The following is a 25,036-nucleotide window of genomic DNA, read 5'->3' as shown; positions in this document are numbered from 1 at the left end:
GTGTAATACAAACAATTCATTTTATACATCTAACAAATCTCAATCCTTTTTTGGCCCCTCTCAGGTTGGTCCTCTTGGGGAGATTGTAGAGTATGGTGACCAAAGCTCTAGGGATGTTTTTCCTAACTTAGGATCAGCACCAACAAGCTCTAGTGAACTACAGTAATACATTGATCAGTCTATTCCTCAGGCTGTCACTCCTACGTCTTCTCCTCAGCTTCCAAACTGCAATGAGCAAGCAACTCAATAGCTGCCATCCTCGGTTAGGTTTAAGGGTTCTCCTTATGTATTCAAAAGAAGACAACCCATTGTGGATTCTCAGCCTGCATCAACATCAGACCTCAGCCTAGGTATGGAATTTACTCAACCATCAGTTTCAGCCTTGCCTAATCTTGTTCCTAATGATTTGGACCTACCTATTGCTGTCAAAAAAGGGGTTAGAAGCTGTACACAACATCCCTTGGCTAATTACCCTTCTGACCACCATCTCTCCCAAAACCACAAAAACTTCCTAACATCATTGGATACTATTATTATTCCTAAGTCAGTTGATGAGGCTCTAAAATATCAAAATTGGAAGCAAGCTATGTTGGAGGTGGTGAGAGCACTAAATAAAAATCAAACATGGGAGTTGGTGCCTAGACCAAAGGGAGTCACTCCAGTAGGTTGTAAGTGGATCTTTAATTTGAAATACAAGGCTGATAGAACTTTGGAGGTATAAAACTAGGTTGGTGGCCAAGAGCTATACTCTGTCCTATGGTATAGACTACCTTGAGACCTTTGCTCTTGTGGCAAAGATGACAATTGTAAGGATGCTTCTATCACTAGCAGCCCATTTTGGATGGAAGTTACAACAATTAGATGTGAAGAATGCCTTCTTACATGGAGATTTAGAGGAGGAAGTGTTCATGGAATTATCTCTCAAATTTCAAAAAGGAGATGCAGGGAAAGTGTGCAGACTTAAGAAGGCTCTTTATGGACTCAAGTAATTCCCACGAGCCTAGTTTGGTAGATTTTCCAAGGCCATGAAGTCTATGGGATACCATCAAAGCAGAGGGGATCATACCCTCTTCATCAAACATTCAGGAGAAAAGGTAATAGCCTTGCTGGTGTATGTGGATGACATAGTGGTTATTGGAAATGATGAAGAAGAACAATAGATTCTCAAGGAAAATTTGGCTAGGGAATTCGAGATTAAAGACCTTGGGGCTCTCAAATATTTTTTGGGAATAGAGGTAGCTTACTCTTAAGATTGGAATTTTTCTATCTAAGTATGTGTTGGATATGTTGGCTAAAATAGGGTTGATAGGAGGAAAAGGAGCCAACATACTTGTGGAGCCTAACAACAAATTGCAGGAAAATCCTAGCAGTCAAGCAGTGGATAAGGGGAGATACTAGCGGTTAGTTGACTAGCCAATATACCTCTCTCATACTAGTCCTGACATTACTTTTGCTATTAGCCTGGTAAGCCAATTTATGCACAGCCCAACTAAGGAACATATGCAGGCTGTAAGAACGATTCTGAGCTATCTAAAAGCCACACTAGGCAAGGGCATCTTATTTAAAACAAGTTTTGAATTGGATATTAAAGGCTTCACGGATGCAGGCTATGGGGGGTCTCTCACTGATAGGAGATCTACAACCGGGTATTGTGTGTTTTTAGGATGAAATCTTATGTCTTGGAGGAGTAAAAAGCAAAGCATTGTGGCATGGTCTAGTGCATAGGTAGAATTTAGGGCTATGGCCCTTGGTTTATGCGAGTTGCTATGGCTACGGATTGTCTTAGAGGATTTGAAGATCAAGATTCAAGGTCCTATTGAGCTGTTTTGTGATAATCAGTTAGCTATTAGTATTGCTTGTAATCTTGTTTAGCATGACAGGATAAAACATATAGAAATAGATTGGCACTTCATAAAGAGAAGTTGGATGCAAGTCTAATTCACATTCCATATGTTTCATCTGAAAATCAAGTGGCTGATGTGTTAACTAAAGGGCTGGCTGCCAAGAGATTTGAAGACCTAATAGGCAAGCTGGGAATGATGGGCATTCATTCACCAGCTTGAGGGGGAGTGTTGGTTTTTTAAGGATTATCAAGAAAGAGCTATATGCTGGTCAAAGAAATTAATTTTAGAAGTTTCCAAATCTGGAATATGATACTTTCCTAATTAAGTTTTCCTTATGTTGTATCTCTCCTCCTTTATAAGAGGACATGATCATGTACATACAATTATGGGGAAGAATTATTCAGTTCTCTACACTCATTTAGTTTGATAATGCCCATGGATATGGACAAGGCAAACACACCACACAAACACTCAAGGAGTTAGACCTTTATGTAAAAATTAGAATGATTGGACAGCTAATGATATGTATAAGATACATGAGGGCATTCTATGGGACAGAGATGCTGCAGTAACATTTATGTTGAAGACCTACCTTTCCTTTGAATTATACAACATTTTATGATAAATAAAGTGTTTACTTTGAATTTAGATCTGTACCCTGAACCCTGAATGAATTTTCAGTTTAAATTAGCTACTAGTTGTGCAACATAAAAGAGTGCTTGCAAGAAAATGCCCGTAAAGTCACGAGGTTTAATAATTTTCTTGACTCTTTTCTTGTTATCGAGGAAATGAACTTTGAGAAGAAAGAGTATGTAAAATGTATTGCTTTAATACATTCCTAATGGATATGAAATTAGACATTATGCCCTGAACCAAGGGTATTGTCCAGGATATTTTTCTAAGATTCAAACATGACTTGATATCTAAATTGTTTCTTAGTGCTAGCAATTTGACAATGGTGGTCATGCATGCAATTTTTCTTATTTACAGGTGATGGTTATGACCCCCCAAATTTTATTGGATGCCATGAGGAAGGCATTCTTGAACTTTGAGATGGTGTGCTTAATGATAATTGATGAGTGTCATCGAGCTACTGGTAATCATCCATATAGTCAAATCATGAAGGTAAACTCCTTCACTATCCATTTCTCTTCATTTAATCATTTTTTTTTGCCCCTCATATTTTCATGGTTATTTATTTACTTTGCCTGCACTACCAAGTCGAAGTATCCTATTGATAGTACCTTCTTTTGTAAAGGAGTTTTATCACAAATCTAGAAGTAAGCCAAAGATTTTTGGAATGACGGCATCCCCTGTAGTAAGAAAAGGTATTTCCTATTTATATATGCATATGCATAGTTCTCAAATGTGACCTTTATTTATAAGATATTTGATTATGTCTCATATTTGTCTCTAGTCTAATTTGGTACATTGTTAGAGAAAGTAGGTTGGAAGTTTAAAACCTAGAATATTTTGTCTTTTGTTTTTTTAAATGATTTTATTGATGTTGTTATATTTGGAAGAGAAAAGCAAGAGATAAAAAGCAAGTAAAACAGTGCTACAAAACTTCTCCTAAAAATGGTGCATTAAGAATTGTCTTGTTTTTGTTGCCTATGTCATGACTTGAGCTCATAACCCTTAATGAACTATAGGCCTATTAGGTTCAAGCAAGCCTCTACATGTACCATGTCATGGTAATAACATATAATAAACAATGAACTAAATATAAAATATCCTTTCATGATAACAAAATGAATCAATGTTCATACAATCCTACCTGTACTAACCATAACAAACTACCAAGAATGTCAAAATTAAGAAAATAACTAATGCCTATAGGAGCAAACATGGGGCTTACCAAAACAAAATGACTAAATTGAACTGAATTGAACTTGGACAAAACTGCTGAAATCATTTGATGTGTCAATTCTTGATGTGGGACCATCTTGAGGGAGATTTGGGAGGGTGTACCATAGGTGAAGTAGATTTTAAGAAGTTTATATTTGTGTTTACGTTTGGGAGATTGTTTCTTTAATTTCATGTATTTGTGGGTAGTTTTCAGTTTATGTTGTCAGTTTTTATTTTATGTTTTAGATATATATGTTTGTATTTTCAATTTGTAAGGCAGTTGATGGTCAGTTTCTCAGAATTTATCCTCTCTCAATTTTCTCTCTCTTCTTCTTCTTCTTCTTCTTCTTCTTCTCTGTTTCTTCTTCTTCTTTCACTGCTCTTCTTCTCTTCTGTCCTATATCAGTTTAGTATCAGGGCTAGGCTTATTAGACTCGCCTAATCATATGGATACTAGTCATGTCTTTAATGTGGAAGATTTGACACCTTATCAAGGCACCTTTGAGCCTCATGTTTTGCACCATGGTCCTTCCATAGATTCTCTAGTTCCCTATGCTCCTCTTCGCCCTCCACAAAAGGACGAGCTTGAAGCAATTCTGGATGATGATATTATGAGTTCTTCACACAATGATTTCTGTCATTATTTGGTTCAGTGGCGAGGACAACCTGTATTGGATGTGACTTGGATACAAGAGGTTGATGTCCATGCTTTAGTTCTTGATCTTGTCTAGTGGTATCACCAATTTAACTCCTCGGAGTTGAGTTCTTTTCCATTGGGGGAGTATGATGCAGGGCCGTCTTGAGGGAGATTTGGGTGGCTGTATCATAGGCGCAGAAGTAGATTTTAAGAAGTGTTTATATTGTGTTTATTTTTTGGAATTATTACTTTAATTTCTTGTATTTGTGGATAGTTTTTATTTTATATATGTTTGTAATTTCAATTTGAAGGCAGTTAATGGCCAGTTTTCTCAGAATTTCCCTTCCCAACTTTTTTCTTCTTCTCTGTTTCTTCTTCTTCCTTCACTCTCCTCTCTTTTTCTCTTGTGTCATACATCAGTTCTGTGGCCAAACCGTGATTTGAAGAAGCAAATGTGACCATGATTTGAAAAAGAAAATGTGAATAACATGTATGAGTTTTTATACAAGAAACTCAGTGAATAGACAATATATACAATAACAAAATTGGGACAAGCAATATGCACGGATTTTTTTTCAAGGAAGTTTTTCTTTTTCAAAAGAAATTTTTTCTTTAAAATCAGCAGGAAACTTATTTTTCATTGTTAAGAAACTTCTTTTCTTTTTCAATATATATATTTTTTATCCTTTTCATATTTGATTGAAAAATCAACCAATATTTCCGGTTTCATGGGAGTATACTAAGCAGAATGAATCTGTATTAACTGATCTTCGTGCTGGCCGACACATGGAGTAAGCAATGTGCTTGTTAATTGAAGTTAGATCAAAGTGTGCTAAGGTTAACGTCTATTGCTGTTAGCTACAGTATTCTATCAAAGGTTCTCCTAAAATTTTTATTACAAACAAAATCCAAATATCAATAAATAGCGCTGATAATCTGACTCATACAAAAAAATCCAATGTATCATACAATCAAATCCATAGCAGTATTGCATAATCAAAGAGTATTCGAAGGAATAAATAAGGGCTTGCCTCAATATTCTTAACTTTACAATTTAACAATATAAATAATTTTGCATAGAGCGAATAAGAAGGTTTTTAGAAAAACATTATTTATTTTATCAGTATTGAAAATTTTAATTTATGCAATCACAGAAAAAAGATTTATTCATACATGATGATCAATAAGGAAACAATTAAAAACCATGCCACATATAGATTGTGTACTTTCTACCAGATGTCTGCAATTTTACGTATTTAACTCGGATATGAGCTTCTATAAAACATTAAAACTTGGTTAGATTAAGACTCGCTAATGACTATTTTGTTAATCCTTCTCTCATATGTGTTCATGTGCTCTCTTTTCCCCTCTATGTATGTATATACATCCATATATTGTCGATTCCTACATGGATTTGGTAAGAAGTACACCTATTTTCATATGAATTTGGCATGAAAGGTACCTATTCCTACATGGATTAGACAAAGTATATGTACTTTTTTTGTATATTTATTTAGGAAAGCATGAATATCTATTCCTACGTGGATTTGGTATTGCATGTGTTTAATTGTTAATTATCATCTTATCTAAAAGCTTAAACTATTAGATAGAGGGTTACCTTTATCTTTTATATTTGTTGTTGCACGGTTACAATAATAAATTTATGTATAGGAAACCATCGATGGATGACTTGCTCGAGCGATGGGTGACTCACTGGGGGGATAGACGACTCCCTCAGGGGATGGATGACTCATTCGAGCGATGGATGACCTGGTTGGAAAGAAGATCGGTTAGAGGTGCGGGTGAGAACCCCTGCGTGGACCCTCCGATGCTAAAATTAGACTCTTGTAGAAGTGAAATGCTTGAAGACAAGTAGTAAGTATGAGTGTGAGAGTTTGCGTATCGAATAAGGGGAAGAGACCCCCTATTTATAGTGATGGGAGTGGTTGCCAGGTGCAGGGTGAGCCGATCTTCTCGGTAAGAACCTCGGAGGAGGCTTTGACCAAGTCTCGCGGGGGTTGTTTTGACCAATTCTCTCGGAGGCATTGGTGTGTGGGTAAGGACACATGGGCGCACGGATGCGATCGTGGCACCTCGGGGGTATTGGCATGCGCGAGCGTGGGCATGGACACGGGTGCGGGCGAAGGTGAGCGCGGGCGGACAAGTGTGTGGGTGCATGCGACACCTTGAGTTGTACCCCCGAGTGATCCCCACTCGAGGGTGAGGCTTTGCGCTGCCACGGGCGTGCCGGTGCACGGGGCCGCTTAAGCGGCCGTGGGCATGCAGGTGCGCGGGACTGTGCGTGTGGCCGCGGACGCGCGCTAAGGCGTGGCACCCTGAGTAGGGGTCACTCGGGGGCGAGGGTTTGGGTGGGGGGTGGCCCCCAGTCGGGTTGCCGCGTGGCGTGCGACCAGGCGTGGGGGGTCGCGTCTTGTCCACACCTGCCAAGTGGTATTCGACTGTTTTGGCCCGCCACATGGCGCTTCTTCCTCTTGACTATTTTCACGTTACTCTTAACTATTTTCACGTTACTCCGATATTTTGTCAGGCATAACAATTGTTTCCTACTCTTTCTGTTGAGTGTCTCGGGAGGAAGAGTATTTTGCTTGCACTATTGCTTTATTTTTAAGAAGCCATTTTTCAATTTGAGAAAATTTTTCTGTGTCCATCTCTTCCGTCTCCACATCTCTCGTAGTTATCTTTTACACAATGTCTCCCCAGGGCTACTATAAAAGGAAGCCTTTGGCTCTCCATTTGACCATTGCTCCAACCACTTCTATGTAAGAATTCTCTTAAAGTACCTCGACATTTCCGATTTCTGCACGATATACTTCCTCATCCATGGTCTTGTGTCACCCCCGAGAGACCTTTAGCTAGCCATAAGGACTCTTGGATACATTCACCCCTGAGTGACTCTCATCCATAGGTGTCGCTGGCGGTTTCACCTTGGGTGACTCTCATCCATGAGTGTATTCATTGGTTGTTACCTCATGTGACCCTCATCCATGGGTTTCCTTGTCAGCCTCACCCTTGCGTGACCCCCATCCATAGGAGTTCTAGTTTTCTTGAAGCTTACATGATTTGTTTGTTTTGAGATTTAAGCGTTTGTCATGGGCTGTTTTAAGAATGCTATACCCCCTCCGCCTCTTGCTTCCAATGTATATATGCCTCTTGGACAACGATCTTTGGTGAAGGAGAGGGAACTAAAGGGGATCCGGTCTCGTTTCCAAATTCCCATCAACCACCATATTAAGATCCTTATGCCCGAGGAGACAAGTACTACCATGGTATGGGGACATGGTTTCGGGGTGTACTTGGCTTCTCTAAGAGTGGGTCTTCATTTTCCCTTGTCTAGTTTTGGCATGGAATGGCTAGATTACCATTGTATTGTTCCAACGTAGCTTCATCCCAATGACTGGGCTCAATTGATTTGTTTTACTGTTCTCTGCATATGATCCATTGTGAAAGATAAACCCTAGGGTATAAAAGATTAGAGATCAAGGCTCGAGAGAGAGAAAAATGTACTGGAGTTTATTCTGAGAATAGAAAAATGACAGCCTTCAAAATACATTACATAAGCTGTATATATATACAGCTTTATAATCGAAAGGAGGAACTACTGCCTCAAACATAAACCGACCATAACAGCAATCTAAAACAGAATGAACATAAACAAACATAACGAAAATGCTATCTGAATATAACATTCTCTTCAACACTCCCCTTCAAATCATGCTCCTTCATTTGCTCATTAGGAGAAAACTTTCTATGAAATGCTGTCATTGTTGTACACCGTTGATTACTAGTGCTGACAAGGGACCAAGCAAGCCTAAGTTTGCTGCATAACACCTGAAATCTGTCTCTTGGCAAACTCTTGGTTAGAATATCAGCCACCTGTTCAGATGTAGGAACATAGCAAATTTCTACTTCACCACTTTCAACTTTTTCCCTAACAAAATGCACATCAACACCAACATGCTTTGTTCTCGAGTGGAAAACAGGAATATCAGCCATGCTTTTGGCTGCTAAGTTATCACACCATAGAGCTGGAGTAGAAATAATCGGATAACCCAACTCCTCAAACAAAGATTTAAGCCATAAAAGTTCCATTACACCCAAAGCAACAGATCTATACTCAGCTTCCCCTACAGATCGAGCAACAACCGACTGCTTTTTAGAGCCCCAAACAATAAGATTTTGACCAAGATACACACAAAATCCACCAGTACTCCTTCTAGTGACTTTACATCCAGCATGATTAGCATCAGTAAAAACTGTTAGACCCAAATTTCCAGGTGTGGATGAGAAAAACAAACCAAGACTAGGTGTCCCCTTAATATGCTGAAGCAATCTTTTGCAAGCCAACCAGTATTGACTCTTAGGTTTGGAAGAAAATTGACTCAACTTATTAGCAGCAAATGCAATGTCAGGTCTTGTATATGTCAAATATTGTAGAGAGCCTATAATAGTTCGATAGAGAGCTGGATTAAGAAGATCTTCGCCTTTGTCAATTAAGGAAAGTCCAGCATTCATAGATGTATTACAGGGCTTACACTCTTCCATACTAGCCTTCTTCAATAAATCCATAACATATTTAGTTTGAGTAAGATAAAGACCACCTGCGTTTCTATAGGCTTCAAACCCTAGGAAATAGTTGACAACTCCTAGAGTTTTCACGGCAAATTGACAATCAAGATCATGAATGCAAGCCTGAAGAGCGGCTGAACTAGAGCCAGTGAGAAGTATATCATCAACATATACAAGCACAAACATCACATAATCAGCTGTTCGTTTTATGAACAAAAAGGCATCTGCAATTGAACGAACAAAACCCCAGCTAATTAAGGCTTCTTTCAGCTTATTATACCAAGCTCGAGGAGCTTGTTTCAACCCATATAGGGATTTTATCAACTGGCAAACATGAGTGGGCTTTGAAACATTCACAAACCCTTCCGGTTGTGTCATATATACTGTTTTTGCCAAATCACCATTTAAAAATGCATTGTTCACATCTACTTGTTGAATTTCCCAGCCAAAAGACACAGCTAGAGAAAACAAAACCCGAATTGTGGGTGCTTTAACCACTGGACTAAATGTTTCAACATAGTCAATACCTGGATTTTTTAGGAAACCTTTAGCAACAAGCCTAGCTTTATACTTTAAAACAGGCTCATCAGGTTTAAACTTAACTCGAAAAATCCATTTGTTTCCAACCAGATTCATATCAGCTATATAAGGAACCAATTCCCAAGTTGATTCTTTTGTAAAGCATTGTACTCTTCTTCCATGGCTTTAACCCATCGTGAGTCTAAAAGAGCCTCACTAACAGATGTTGGCTCAAGTGAGCTCACTAAAGCATGAGGAGAGTTGTGAACAAGTTGTCTGGACTTAAATTGAGTAAGTATAGGGTGAACTGATGGAGCTGGAGGAGCTTTAGTTTTAGAAACCTTTGAGATAGGTGGAGCAGAAGGTGCAGAAGACAAAGAAGATGATGTGGTGGCAGCAGGCAAATTGTCTGATGTATGTAGAATTGGATGGGGAGAAGGAGCAACTACGGGACACTGATCAGAAACAGAAGAAGAGACAACAGGAGGAGAAACAATAGGATGAAGAAACTCTGTAGTAGGACTGTGAAATTTAAACTTTGTAGATGATTCAGCAATATGAGGAGATGAGGAGAGTATAGTCAAATAAGGAAAGTCTTGTTCATTAAATTGAACATGACGAGTAGTGTAGATGTGACCTGATGGATGAAGACACTTGTAACCAGCTTGAATGGAACTATATCCGATAAAGATACACTTGGTTGAGTGAAACTCAAACTTATGTTTGTTATAAGGTTGAAGTAATGGAAAACATGCATAGCCAAATGGCTTGAGTAGATGATAGTTAGGAGGTTTTTGATACAACAACTCAAAAGGAACCTGAGATTGAATAGACGTGGAAGGTAGAAGATTAATCACATGAATAGCAGTGAGGAAAGCTTCTACCCAAAACTTTAGAGGCATTTTAGCATGAGCTAATAGAGTCAATCCCATTTCAACTATATGCCTATGCTTTTTTTCAGCAATCCCATTTTGTTGATGAGTGTGAGGGCATGAAAACCTAGGCTGAATGCCATTGTTATGAAGATAGGGTAGACAAGGACGATATTCCCCCCCATTATCTATTTGCAAGGCTTGAAGTTTGGTTTGAAATTGATTTTCAGCCCGTTTATGAAAAGTACTGAAAATTGACAAAACATTTGATTTGAGCTTTAAACAGTATAACCAAGTATATTGAGTATAAGCATCTACAAAAATGATGTAATATCGAAAATCTTCCATAGACAACATGGGTGTTGGTCCCCAGAGATCTGAATAAACAAGCTGTAAGGGACGAACAACAGTAATTTCGTGAGAAGCAAAAGGAAGTTGATGCAACTTACCTATTTTGCAAGAATCACAAAAGGACAAACTGGAAGATGAACTAGAAATTCCAATTTTATTCAACACTTTTTGTAATACATTCAAAGAAGAATGATCCAATCGATTATGCCAATCTTGGCAACTACTAGTGTTTTGAGCTACACAAACATCTTTGGACATTCCATGAACAAATGAATCCTGTCCTTTACATTTTTTGAAAATATTACATGAATTAGATGAAATAACAGCTGAAGGAACTGAAATTGGCTCTAGAGAGTGGGTTGGAGTGCTGGTTGCAGCGAAACAAGATGCTGGAACTAGCTGATATAGCCCATCCTTAAGTTGGCCCCGTAGAAGAATTGCCCCGGATCCTTTGTCCTTAATCAAATAGACATTAGAATGAAATTCAGCCACCACATTATGATGTCTAGTGAGTTGAGAAACACTAAGAAGATTTTTATGTATATTAGGAACATGAAGAACAATAGGAATACAAAGAAATGAATTTGGAGTAGTATTTAATATGTCTAAACCAACATGAGTAATTGGCAACTGCTTACCATTGCCTATAGTGACTTTCTCTCCACCATGATAAGGTGAGTGAATAGACAGATTATTTAGGCTTGAAGTAATATGATTTGTGGCTCCTGAATCCACAAACCAGGCTGGATCAAAAAGAGATGATTGAGGAGAATTAAACGGAGAAGATTGATAAGGAAGAAACTGATCCAGAGATCCATGAAACTGTGAGCCTGTCACTGAACCACTATCATTAGTGTAGGCTCCATTAGAATCACTAAAGGTTTCCATGTAAGCACCTGAATCAAACTGATTTCCAGGATTAAAGTTTCCAATAAAATTTCCAGTAGGCTGATTATTCACTCGAGTAAAGTTATGATCAAACGGGTAATAGCACTTATCCACATAATGCCCTGGTTTACCCCATAGTTGACAATAGAATTTTCTATTTGAAGACCTGCCTTGACCTCTACCTCCTCTAAATCCTGAACCTCCTCCTCGTTGTGTATATCCGCCTCGACTAAAACCGAAATTTCCATGACTTTGATGTGTTGCCACATTAACATTCATATTAGATGACATTGACTCAAATTGCAGAGACGGTTGAGGCACATTTTTAGCAGCCAATCTTTGTTCATGCATAAGCAACAAATATTGAACTTTTTCCAGATCTATATCGTCCATCTGATATGTTATTAAACTCACCATAGTATCTTAATCTTGATCTAGACCGTTTAGAATAGCAAGAAGCACTTCATTATCACTTAAATGCTCTCCTATAGCTACTAGAGAATGACTTAATAGTCTTAATTTTCAAGATATAGTCATTAATTGACAAATTTTCCTTTTTAACAGACCTCGGCTACTGTTTTAACTGGAAAGACTTGGCAATGGTTTGTCTAGCATATAATTTCTCAAGATAAAGCCATACCTCGACAGATGATTCGCTTTGAATCACCTACGCTAACACTTCCTCGGTAATTGTGGAGAAAAGTCATTTGAGAAGCAACTAATTAGATCTAAGCTAGTTCACATATTTTGGATTTACCTCCGAGTTCGTTGCTGAATTGTCACTTGTGGAGTCAGTTATGTATTTTGAAGGAGGAGAAGCGTTATTCAGGAACGACACTAGATCGAAGGCTAGGACTGTGGCTAAGATTTGAGCCTTCCAAAAGATATAGTTCTTTGAATTGAGTTTCAAAGGAATGATACTAAAGGCTTTTGATACTGCTGTGAAATCGAATTGAGACATGGACGTAACACTCGAAGTAGATCGAACAGGAGGAGAGGTAGAGAAAGAATGGTTCTCGTGAATAGATGCCATTAGCAGGCTATTGGCTCTGATACCATGTAAAAGATAAACCCTAGGGTATAGAAGATTAGAGATCAAGGCAAGAGAGAGAGAGAGAGAGAGAGAGAGAGAGAGAGAGAGAAATGTACTAGAGTTTATTCTGAGAATAGAAAAATGACAGCCTTCAAAATACATTACATAAGCTGTATATATATATCGCTTTATAATCGAAAAGAGGAACTACCGCCTCAAACATAAACCAACCTTAACAACAATATAAAACAGAATGAACATAAACAAACATAACGAAAATGCTATCTGAATATAACATTCTCTTCAACATCCATGTACCTCTTTCTGTCGAATTGTTCGGCTATTTTTATAGGTTGAGAAGGGTTGAACGAAGGGGAGTCTTTTTTACACTTCAAAGAATTGTAGGTCTACCCCCCCTCCCCACTCTTCCAAAAACTTCAAAATAAGGTGGACTTCGAGTCTCGATGGATTGTGATCAAGCCTCATCCCAGTTGGAAAGCGCCGCTTCGTTGGTGTTGGGATAACAAGCGGGACATCTGGTCGGAGAAGCTTGATGACGTCGGGATTACCCGGGCTGTCTATCACCGAGTAATAGAAAGATTATGTGCTCTTGGCACTCGTACTCTGCCCGACCTGCTTACCCCAGAAAATATTGTAGATGCAGGGTGGGGCATTCGGCTTGAGGATATGCACGTGCCCTCCAATCTCGCTTTTGTGCCACCATCGGGTATGCCCGAGGACACCTTTCGAGTTGAGGAGGAAGAGGAAGAGGAAGAGGAAGAGGGGAATTTTTTAAGGACTATGGTCTTTCCTGAGCATTCTTCCTTTGGGGGTAGAACCTTAGTATTGTAGAGATTGTTTTTTTTTTACCAGTATCAATGGCTGACTTTTACTTTAATCTCTTGTTTGCAGACATGAATCTATTCAGGGAACAAACGCTCAAGCGACGTGGTGGGAGTTCACACCCGCCTAGTGAGCAAGACCCACAAGTTCATCCCCTAGCAGCTCCTGACTCATTGCAAAGGCCTCCATCTGGCACACAAGATCCTAGCCTTCTTCCGTGGGAGTGTTGGCCATCGTTTCAGAATATCTCCCCCTTTGAGGGCTTTGCCTTTCTTCCCTTTGATGATCAGTCCCTCATTAGTTTCCGTAATGGGGAGAAGTTTGGGTATGAGGCCTTCTTATAGGAGACCTTGGTTGATTGCTTCGAGGAGGGGCAAATTGAGCATGAGTTTTGGGGGTCGCTTCCCAATAGGAGTCGCTTCTTGGTATCTCCTGACGAGCCCTATTGGATAGAGTTGTTTCAGGCATAAACTTTCTCAACATGGTGGGATTGATCCACGAGGAAACAAGCCTTGCAAAATACCAGCCATTTCATGAAGAGCTTGCACCCTTTTGGCTTGTTGTTGTCGTAAGGCCTCATACTTAGCCCAAGGGACCATAGATGGGATCTGTATACTTGAGTAGGGTCTTGAAATGACATGTGAGGTGTTAAGGGGTGGCGCTTGAAGCTAAACCCCTAATGGATGAGGAGGCCCCGGAAAGGGTGGCTGCTCATGAGTAAGGGATGGATGACCCTCACGAGAGGATTGATGGGTGAGGGACGGCTAACCCTCATGGGTGATGAGGGGTGGTTGGCCCTAATGGATGAGGGGTAGCTGACCCTCATGGGTAGGCTGATGTTGATCTTCCATATGGGAGAAGGTCTCTCATTGAGGCGATTGGGCACCACGAGAGAGAGTCTGACGATTGCTTCGGGTCTGTGCCATGACGAGAGAGTTGTTACGTGACCTTTTGTTGGTTTCCCATAGACGGCGCCAATTGTTGTTGCACGGTTACAATAATAAATTTAAGTATAGGAAACCGCCGATGGATGACTCACGTGTGACTTGCTCAAGTGATGGGTGACTCACTCGGGGAATGGATGACTCCTTTGGGGGATGGATGACTCATTCATGTCTCTAGGAGTATTAGAAGGATAATATTGGATATGGATATAATAAAAGGGGTAATATTGTAATAGGCTTATATTAGTTTGTTAGGAGATATTTGGTTGTTTGTTAGGAGCACATGGGTGCTGTTAGAAATTAGTTAAGAAGCTACCTATGTGTCATGACCCTATGAGAAATAAAAGGGTATTATTGTAATAAGAGAGAATAGTTTTTTAGGGATATTTTAGCAAGTGGTTAGAAGCACATGGGAGCATGTGCTAGGCTGTTAGAAGTCAAATATGCTTATAAAAGATTGTTGTAATGGTTTGTTTTGTTATCCAAGAAATTAATGAATTGAATCTGTTTTTCTCCTCTTCCAAATTCTCTCCCCTTTCTTGATTTTCATCTCCCTCTTTTCTGTTCTTCTAATCCTCTAACACTTCTTCTAATCTCTCCCTCATTCTTCCAATTTCCTCCATAATTTCCTTCTGTTCTTAGCTTTAGCTGAATCGGATTCTTCCGATTCCCAAACTGATCCTAGGTTAAGCCCTAGGATTATGACACTATGCCTATAAAAAGGCCCATTGTAGGAGGAGATGAATATGCTTGAATTGATAATTGAAAACTCTCATTCTCTCTCTAAGAATTCTCTCAAATCTCCCTCTCATTTCTCTATTCTGCTCTCCCTCATTTTCTCTCTAATTTCTCCCCCATTCTTCTTCAATTTTCCCTCTAATACATCCTGCTCTGGACCTTAATTCAATCGGATCTTTCTGATTGTCCATTTTAGTCCGTTATGAACCCTAGGTTCATGACAAATGGTATCAGAGTAGTCCATCCTTGGCTATGGTTTTGATTCGAGTTCTGACGGTGATACTGAGTTGAATTTGAAGTAAAAATCCGAGTGGCATAGCTGGTATGGGATCGGAATCGGAGCGACTTTGAAGGTGGAAGCGTGAATTGCTTTAGATTAGGTTGTCGACTTGAAGGTGGAACAACAGGGTGATTTGTTGCTGTTTTCCGAGTTGCTGTAGTTGATCAAGAAGGTGAGGCGAGTGTAGGAGACTTTGCAATAGACGAGCCAGAAGGCGGAATCGGATCCGTTGCTTAGCTGTTCAGTTTGTTGGAGTTTGGAAATTCTTAGCGTCTGATCCACAGTCGCTACGGGTGACCCTCGAAAATTGATTCTGAAGTACGGGGTGGAACGTTGGCTGCTATTTGAGGCTGAAAGTGGAACGCGAAGCAAATCCCAGCTAAATTTCGATAAATTACGAGACTGAGCCAGTGGTCCAATCCAAACGGACGGTGATTGGGTGAGGCGAGCACAAGCAAGCAAATCCGATCCAAATGGGTGAGAAGCGATTTTGGGTGAGGCGAACGCGAATTCAACTAGGTGCATTGCATGCTGCCGCTTTGATTTGTTGGGGATTCTGACCCAGACGGTGAACTGTAGTGGACGTTTCGAGGGGATCAGAGTCTGTCGGAGGGTGAAGAGTGAGACGGATTTGAAAGGTGAACTCGAGGAGTGTGGGGGGTCCTCCAACCATTAGTCGGTGATTGGGTTATTCGATTTCAGGCGATCTTAAGGTGCGATTCTGAAGTAAGGACAACAGTGGTGTCAAGGGCCGTTGCAAATCTGGATTGACGGCAGATGGGTTGAGTTGTTGATATGATTTTTGGATATTGTTGCAGACGTGGTTGTTCGAACAGGAAAAGCGAAGAGCCCCGGCCAATTCCGTGAACATCCTTAGCCTTCAATTCCAGCGGGTTGTGTAAATTACAACTGTCCTAGTGGCTGGATCCAAGTCGCTGTGTGTGATAGAAGCAAGCAAATCCAGGCGATCTTGGCTGTTGCTTCTTAGCAACAGATCTCGGCCACCGCCCAGCTTCCGATCCCTCTTACTGCCGCTAAATTTTGTGGGGTCTCAGCCAAATATAAGAGGCTAAAGTCCAAGACTGCAAGACTGATTGGGTGGTAGGAGGTGGACGAACAGTTTTGGCCCAGATTGAGAAGGTTAAGGCGACTTGTCCGTGGCTCCGGTGAAGGGATTGAGTAGCAAATCAGTGAAGAGGAATTCCGCAGGTGGTAATTCCAATCAAATCCTAGGCTGCTAGTAAGGTAAATAAAGGGTAATTTCAACTTTGAATTGGTTAACTTTGTTTGAATTGGAGAGGTGAAGAAGAGTAGTATGTATATAGCTCATTGGTCTTTCATATTGTACTTGTTGGTTTCACCATGTCAACTAAGTGATGAAACACAACTATATTAATTATCTTCATTCACCACCATCTCATGAAATTTCTCCATATGAAGATGGTGTTGAAACTTCATTTCATCATTACTCTGCTAGGGGATGTTATCCACTGCCGGTCCCAAGCCTGGATAAAGGAGGAGGGTTGCGTTAGGTAGTCGACAGCCAGTGTAAAACTTAGTCGGATCCAAATATGAATTCTCAACAAACTATCTGTTGGGGCGTAACCCACATAGAAGTCTAGAATTCATGTAGCCGACCCCACATAGTGGGATAAAGGCTGGATATGTTGTTGTTGTTGTTGTTGTTGTTGAAGTAGTGCACGTAGGAGACCATAAGAGCCTCAATTGTAGCAAAAGAATGATTTATTTTCAGTTAGAATGAGCCCCAATGGCAGCCAAAGAAGGTTGCATTTTCAGGTGACAGGAACGGGGATGAGGAGCAGTGTAGTCAGAAGAATCAAATATGGAAAAAGAAAATGGATAATCAGTTCAATCTAAGGCGCAAGGAAGCAAGCAGCGGGATTCATGAAGAGTGCTAGGAATTTGGCCGTATGTTTCGCGAGAAGCTGCGGGAGTTTGCGATGATATTGATAAAAAAGTATCGTTATAACTTTCTAGTGGAATATTTTGATGATTATCATGGAAATTTTAACAAGGAGGAATTCCTTGGAGTGGAACAGTCGAAGGAGGAAAATGGGAAAGCATTTGATGAAGTGACCGAGGAAGCCAAAGCCAATTCGTTACCTCTGTTGACTAGTGCAGGGACTGAAGGATTGGAGGGTATCCAAGATCAGAATTCTATAAGAAAGGGAATGGGTGGTGGAGTTCCTAATGATAAGGGTCCATTGCCTATGATGTTGGATAATGCTGAGGATTCCTTAGCTAATGATAAGGCGAAGACAACACCAGCAAGAGGAAGTCTCGCTGATCCTAAATGGTGTCACCATGTTGCTGTCGAGAGTTTGGCTGGAAAGAACAAGTCTCATTCCATTATGTTCATTGTTGCTATAGCTGGCCGATTAGAATTTTTGTCACCCTTATTGAAGGGAAGATTGAAGACCGGAATTGATGTTGTAGCCCAGCAGGTTGTAAGTGGTGCCATGCAAGGAATTAATGGTACAATGTTTGCTTACGGTGTTACTAGCAGTGGGAAGACTCATACCATGCATGGAGAGCAAAAGTCACCTGAGATCCTTCCATTGGCAGTGAAAGATATCTTCAAAATTTCTCCATCTAAGCTATGGAAGAAAAGGAAAAGGAAGCATAATGGAAGCTGTGAAGGTTTGGCATGTCTTGGGGACAAGACATGTTTCAAGGCGAGAAAATTGTCATGTCCCTAGGAGGATTAGAAGGATAATATTGGATATGGATATAATAAAATGGGTAATATTGTAATAGGCTTATATTAGTTTGTTAGGAGATATTTGGTTGTTTGTTAGGAGCACATGGGTGCTGTTAGAAATTAGTTAAGGAGCTACCTATGCCTATAAAAAGGCCCATTGTAGGAGGAGATGAATATGCTTGAATTGATAATTGAAAACTCTCATTCTCTCTCTAAGAATTCTCCCAAATCTCCCTCTCATTTCTCTATTCTTCTCTCCCTCATTTTCTCTCTAATTTCTCCCCCATTCTTCTTCAATTTTCCCTCTAATATATCCTGCTCTTGACTTTAATTCAATCGGATCTTTCCGATTGTCCATTTCAGTCTGTTATGAACCCTAGGTTCATGACAGGGGAATGAATGACTCCCTTGGGGGATGGATGACTCATTCGAGCGATGGATGACCTGCTTGGAAAGAAGATCGATTAGGGGCGCAGGCGGGTGAGAACCCCTGCGCGGACCCTCCGATGCTAAAATCAAACTCTTGTAGAAGTGAAATGCTTGAAGATAAGTAGTAAGTATGAGTGTGAGAGTTTACGTACTGAATGAGGAGAAGAGACCCCTTATTTATAGCGATGGGAGTGGTTGCCAGGCGTAGGGTGAGCCGATCTTCTCGGCAAGAGCCTCAGAGGAGGCTTTGACTGGGTCTCGCGGGGGTAGTTTTGACTGATTCTCTTGGAGGCGTTAGCGTGTGGGTACAGACGCATGGGCGCACAGACGCGATCGTGGCACCTCGGGTGACCCTTACTTGGGGGTATTGGCATGTGCGAGCACGGGCATGGACACGGGCGCAGGCGAAGGTGAGCGCGGGCGTGCGCATGTGTGCACGTGGGAGGGCTTCCCAAGCGCACGCTAAGGCGCGGCACCCCGAGTGGCCCTCACTTAGGGGTGCAGGGGCAAGGCTTTGTGTGGCCACAAACATGCGGGCGCGCGCTAGCACGCTTGTGCGCACTAAGGTGCAGCACCCCGAGTGGGGGTTACTCGGGGGTGCCTCACCCCTGAGTGGCCCTCACTCGGGGGTGCCTTACCCCGGAGTGACCCCCACACGGGGGCGAGGCTTTACGTGAGGGGTGGCCTCTGCCGGGTTACCACTTAGCGTGCGGCCAGGCGTGGGGGGCCTCGTCTTGTCCACGCTTGCCAAGTGGCACTTGGGGGTGCGCCCTTTTGCCACCCTCTAGTGACCCCCCAGGTCACCCACAGTTGTTTTGGCTCGTCACGTGGCTCATCCTCAAGCCGCCACATGGCGCTTCTTCCTCTTGACTATTTTCACGTTACTTTGATATTTTGTCAAGCATAACAATATTATTATTTTTTTACTCTTAACACACCCCTCACATGTGGCCAGGTTTCATTGTATAATTGGTCCAAACATGTGCAATGATTTAGATATTAGGTTAATTGTGAGGTTTGAACTCAGAACCTTTGTCGCTGTGATATCATGTTAAATTGTTACCACCATCTCATTTAAAAGCTTAAACTGATAAATAGAGGACTAACTTTATCTTTTATATTATCATTTTTTACTCTCAACAACATATATACCTATTTTTATATCAATTTGGTATAGCATATTCTCTCAACAGCATGGTATATATTTCTATTTCAACATGGATTTGGTATAGTATATACTTGTCCCTAAAAGGATTTAGTTTATTTTGTACACCTATTTGTATGTGGTATTGGTGAAGTATATAATTCTATCTACAAGGATTTGGGTTTTTACAACCTGCTATTTTGCAAAGATAGAATTTACTTGGAATAACAATAGCATTGTGGATTGGGTAATCTCATAACACTTCTATGGGTTGTTTGGTATAAGTATTAAATTGTGATGGGATGAAGTTAAGGATGGGATAAAATAATAATGGGAGTAAATAGTGTTATCCGATGTTTGGTAGAGGACATATTACCGGAGGTTATATTATCTCATGTTTGGCTTTAAAAAGGAGTGAATATGGCTTTACTTGATTTTAATTTCTAAATTTACCAAGATGTCAATATGCCAGCTTGCTAATTCCCTCTATGCATGCACCATTGATTGCGCACCCATCGAAATTAATTGCCTAAAAGGACTTCACCAATCCCTTTGCAATTTTCTTCAAAGCTTCCAGATTTTCATTTACCAAACCCTTTTGGATTGAAGAGAACATTGCCTTCCAGATCTGTCTCTCTTCTTCAACACTGTGGTAAAGCTTACTTCTTCTTCTTCTGAAATCAAAGCAAATCCATTATCCGACTGCAACTCCATTACTCTTTGACTGGAAAAGGTAATTTGACATTTAGTTCATTTGTGTATTTTATGGACTGCATTTGTATGTTTCTTTTTGAAGATGGATGATGGATGGAACATGTATTTGTTGTGGTTTGGGTGTATGAAGGCTGGGTCTTGGTTGGTTCCTAGATGTTGTGTCCTCAATGTGCGCAGAATGTATTGGATATGGAATAGACTAGAGAAAGTATGGTGTGATTTCAATCCATGAGTGAGCAAATCTGGAACACTCCCATCAAAATGGTTTTGTTGTCTAGGTTTGTCTCTTCTGGTAGTTGACAAAGACTCTGGAAGAGCTGCAATTGATGAGAGAGAGAAGACAGGGTTTATGTATTTCAGGGATAAAATTGTTCAAAAGAAAATTGACTTCTAATCCCCTTGCCCAGATAAAACCCCTTGCCCAGATTAAATTGTACAGGGTGGTGGGACTAGTTTGTCCCACCCCATTGGATAATCTCTTCCCAGGCTAATTAATACCAAGACCAATATTGCCCTAAGCAAGGTATTGATCCGACAGAAGGTATTACCCATTTCTAATACTTGTACCAAACATGCTCTTACTGTTAAAAGTATTACCCCTTATCATAATTGGTCCCTAATTTGAATGCTGGAGAGGGATTGCATTGAGTAGCCAATTAGTATAAACGTAATCAGTTTTTTTAAATCATGTATCCTAGACAAAATGATCAATTTGGTTTCATGCTCGGTAGATAACAATGGAAGCTACATCATATATGTTTATCGGGCACTTGATGGAAATATCTAGGATAAATGAAAAGATTTACTTATGACGTGTATGGATTTAGAAAAAAACTTATGACAAAATCCCCAAATAAGGGTTTACAGTTCCAGCCAAAAAAATAAAATGAAGTCATGTTGAGGGTTTTAGAGAAGAAGGGAGTTCAAGTTGCTTATAATAACTTGCTTATATCCAAGTTCTTAAAGACATGTATCATGGAGTAGAAATTTGTTTTAGAACTTGTGGAGGCGGTAGTAAGGTTTTTACTATTACAAGTGGATTACATCAAGGATTTGCACTAAGCCCTTATCTCTTTGCTCTCTAGCGATGAATGAACTTAATACGCACATCCAAAATGAGGTGTCTTGGTGTATGTTGGGATCTTCTTCTTCTTCTTATTTTTGCACTTTGTTCATTTACAACCAGACAAAAACTTGTTTTCCCTATAGAACATCCAAACTACATGCCAAAAGGAAGAAAATAGAAAATTCTCCCAAACTAAATACATTGCTTCATTAGGGGCTCAACCTGACTGCCTAATACACCAAAAAAGGGGAAAGGATACCATTCCTGAGTTACTTGTTCTTGGTTTCTGAACAACACATGTCATCCTACAAATTTGTCAAACCTTAAACCAATCAACACTAACTTTTCTTGTACCTGAAGCCATTAATTTTACTCCTAAAATCTGAGACTAGTTATTTTTCATGCTCTTTACTGGCATGCTCCATGATAATCCTGCAACCTAATAACTTAATTAAATCAATTTGATACCCTCAGTTTCAAATCTTCTTGTTTTCACCGTTTCAAATTTCTAAAATCCATGAACTTTTTATAACCTTTTCCCATTGCAAAACCATGCATGAGAGGTAATACTTTGAGTGTTATATTATGAATTTAGATTTCAAATCATCTCTCTTAAATTAATTTTTCTGCAAAAAGGGTTTTAAATTTCTGCCCTTCCTGAAAAATGTTGCTCTGATAGGAAGTCTATTTTCCTGATTTCTTTTGCATCATCACTTGTCATATATGCCCCCTTTCCACCTGACCGTTGTCAAGCCCTCTGATTATGGGCTGGTCAATTGAGGGAATTCGAGGTTGAATTCCGATAAAGAAGAATGAATTTAGGAAGAAACAGATAGGATGAGAAAAAAAGAGAAATAGAGAATGAGAGAGAGAGATGAGAGAAAGTCAAGAGAGAGTATTGAAAGAGAAGACTTGTCATTACTCTTGAGGATCCCTTCCTCTTATTGCCATAGGATACTTATAAATCCTCTAGCAGCCCTAACAACAAGTTTAACATTGTAACAACAGAGCTAACTAATCATAACAGTAAAACACTAAGCTGTTGCACAGTTAACTAACTAACTAGCCTCTTAAACGCCCCCCCCAAGCTAGTTAACAACTAACGACTACTACCGGCCCCTTTACGGATTTACCCTTAGGGATGTGACAATCCCCTCCTCGTCAAACAATTCTTGTCCCCAAGAAATTGTGCCTTCTTCGTCACCCAATTCTTGCCATTTCTTCTTCTTCATTTTCATCCTCTGTTACTTCCATGTTGAGTAACTGTTTTTGACATCGGTGGTCGGGGCTAAATTTGTCTCCACACTTATAACATAATCCTAACTTTCATTGCTGCTCCATTGTACTTGATTTAGCTGCAATAGGGTTAGGAAAACCCTTAGAATGCACATTCATTTGATCCTCTTCCAATGGTTGATAGAACGAAGGTTGAATCTCTGTTGCCATCGTGTATTTGTTGTAGGTCACTTCCAACGTGAGCTCCTACAACCTTGCCTTCTCAGCCGCCTACTTCACGGATGTCGGCATCATCATCTTCACCATTAATCTTAGTTCCTTCCTCAACCTGCTAATGAAACTGGACACCAAATATTGCTTAATCAGTCCTGACTGCACAATACACACCACAAACCTCAATTCCTCAACCTTAGCTTGGTACTCCACTACCGTCCCTTCTTGCTTCAATTTACTAAATTCCTCTATCACATCAGCCATGCTCTTATCTCCAAATCGTTCACACAAACCCTTCAGTGAAATCTGTCTAGCTACCCCGATTCCCTTCATCTTGGGTCCACCCTTGATACCAAGAATCAGCTACATCGTTCAAGTAAGCCGCAGCCAAATTGATCTTCTGCTCTTCTGGAATCCTGTAGAACTAGAAAAATCTCTCACATCTCCTTATCCACCACCTTGGTTTCTTCCCCTCTTTCATTGGAATCTCTAATCTTGGCATAGGGGAATGAGTATGAGTCAAGGGCCGTGGATTCCTCACCTGGGTTTCTTGATTTGCTGGCTGGTCTTCTACTTCAAGAACCCCTTGCATTCTTGGACAGTTACCCTGATGCTACAGAATTGGGTCAGAGGTCTGCTTGGGTGGAAATTCCAACGACAACCGGAATTGGGGCAGGGAGGACAACATGTTGAGCAGGTTGTTAATCCTCTGCCCTTGCTGCTCTATTGTTTCTTGGCATCGCGCAATAGCTTCTTGGTGTTTCTCTGACGCCTCGTGCATGGTTTCCCTCAATTCTGCCATGTCTTCCCTACTTTGGAGCATCGCCTATTGGGTATGGGACAACCCATGCTCCAAAGCCTCCATCTTAATCTCCAATTGTTTCAATCTGGTACCTTCACCCATTTGCCCAGACCTCAATTCACCACTTCGCGCTTTCCATTCCTAATCCAAATCAAACAATAGCCCAGGATTGATCGGCTTTGAATCTTCAATCAAGATCGCTTCTTGAAGGTGCGCCCACTTCACGCCTTCCTTCTCATCGGAATCTCAGCTGCAATTGCTGGGGTTCTACGCTCCCCCAAACCTATCATTGCTCGGAGTTGCCCCAAGCCCAGAATCCTCGCTTTGAATTTCAATCAAGACTAGTTTTGCTCCCGTCAGCCCCATCCTCCTTGCTTTCGTCCGTTCGCTCCCCTGTAATTGCTTTTGTTCCTTCAATTTATTCAAATTGACGGACCCTCTTGCCACGTCCATATCCACCATTGTCGGACTTGCTAACCTTCACCTTCAATTTCCGACCCAAGATCGTCCAACTTTGTTTGGGTGTTAAATGGGCCACGTTTGTGTAATGAAACCCTAGGGCACGAGAAAAGAAAGAATGCGAGAGAGAAAAGAAACTCACAAGAATTCTTACTGAATAATAAGAAAATGAATCAAGAGATACAAAGGAAGAGGCGTCGCTGTGTTTATATACAACGCGCCACTTCAATAGATTGCTGATGCAATCTCATACAATAAACCGCCTTATAACAGCCTAAACAACAAACAATAACAGTGATACAAATTAACATTACTACTATTAACAAATCAGCAACACAAGTAAAGATTACTACTCAAAACACTACATGCTTCCACATTCCCCCTCAAACCAGACTCGAAGAGTTTTTGATCTTTGTACTGCCTGTAGAATCATTAGGGCTGACATGCATTGGAGACAATTTAATACCAAGCTTTCCACACAGAAATAGAAACCGATCCCTTGACAATCCTTTGGTAAGAATATTAGCCACTTGATGAGCAGTAGGGACATATCTAATCTCTATTTCACCACTTTCCACCTTTTCACGAACAAAATGTATATCAATCTCGATATGCTTAGTTCGAGAATGAAAGACATGATTCTCAGCCATACTCTTTGTAGATAAATTATCACTCCACACAATTGGTGTAGTAGTACATGGATAACCTAATTTTGAAAACAGAGACCTCAGCCACAAAAGTTTTGTAACACCCAGTGCAATTGCTCGATACTCAGTTTCTCTAATTGACCTAGCTACCACTAATTGCTTCTTGAACCCCCACACAATCAAATTTTTGCCAAGAAACACACAAAATCCACTAGTGGAC

At 40.4% G+C, this 25,036-nt stretch overlaps 1 protein-coding gene across 2 annotated transcripts in view; it reads left to right on the top strand.

Moving 5' to 3' along the window:
- Nucleotides 1-25,036, top strand: part of LOC127812691 (endoribonuclease Dicer homolog 3a) — a 79,717-nt gene that overhangs the window by 12,326 nt on the left and 42,355 nt on the right. For both annotated transcript variants that reach the window (XM_052353201.1, XM_052353200.1), the window contains exons 4-5: nucleotides 2,835-2,969; nucleotides 3,103-3,172. In XM_052353201.1, coding sequence (XP_052209161.1) covers nucleotides 2,835-2,969; nucleotides 3,103-3,172 — 205 coding nt within the window. The remainder of the gene's footprint in view (nucleotides 1-2,834; nucleotides 2,970-3,102; nucleotides 3,173-25,036) is intronic.

This window comes from Diospyros lotus, chromosome 11, assembly GCF_014633365.1.
Source record: "Diospyros lotus cultivar Yz01 chromosome 11, ASM1463336v1, whole genome shotgun sequence".
Lineage (NCBI taxonomy): Eukaryota > Viridiplantae > Streptophyta > Magnoliopsida > Ericales > Ebenaceae > Diospyros > Diospyros lotus.
The sequence above is the reverse complement of the archived record's forward strand: the minus strand, read 5'-3'. Positions and strand labels throughout refer to the sequence as shown.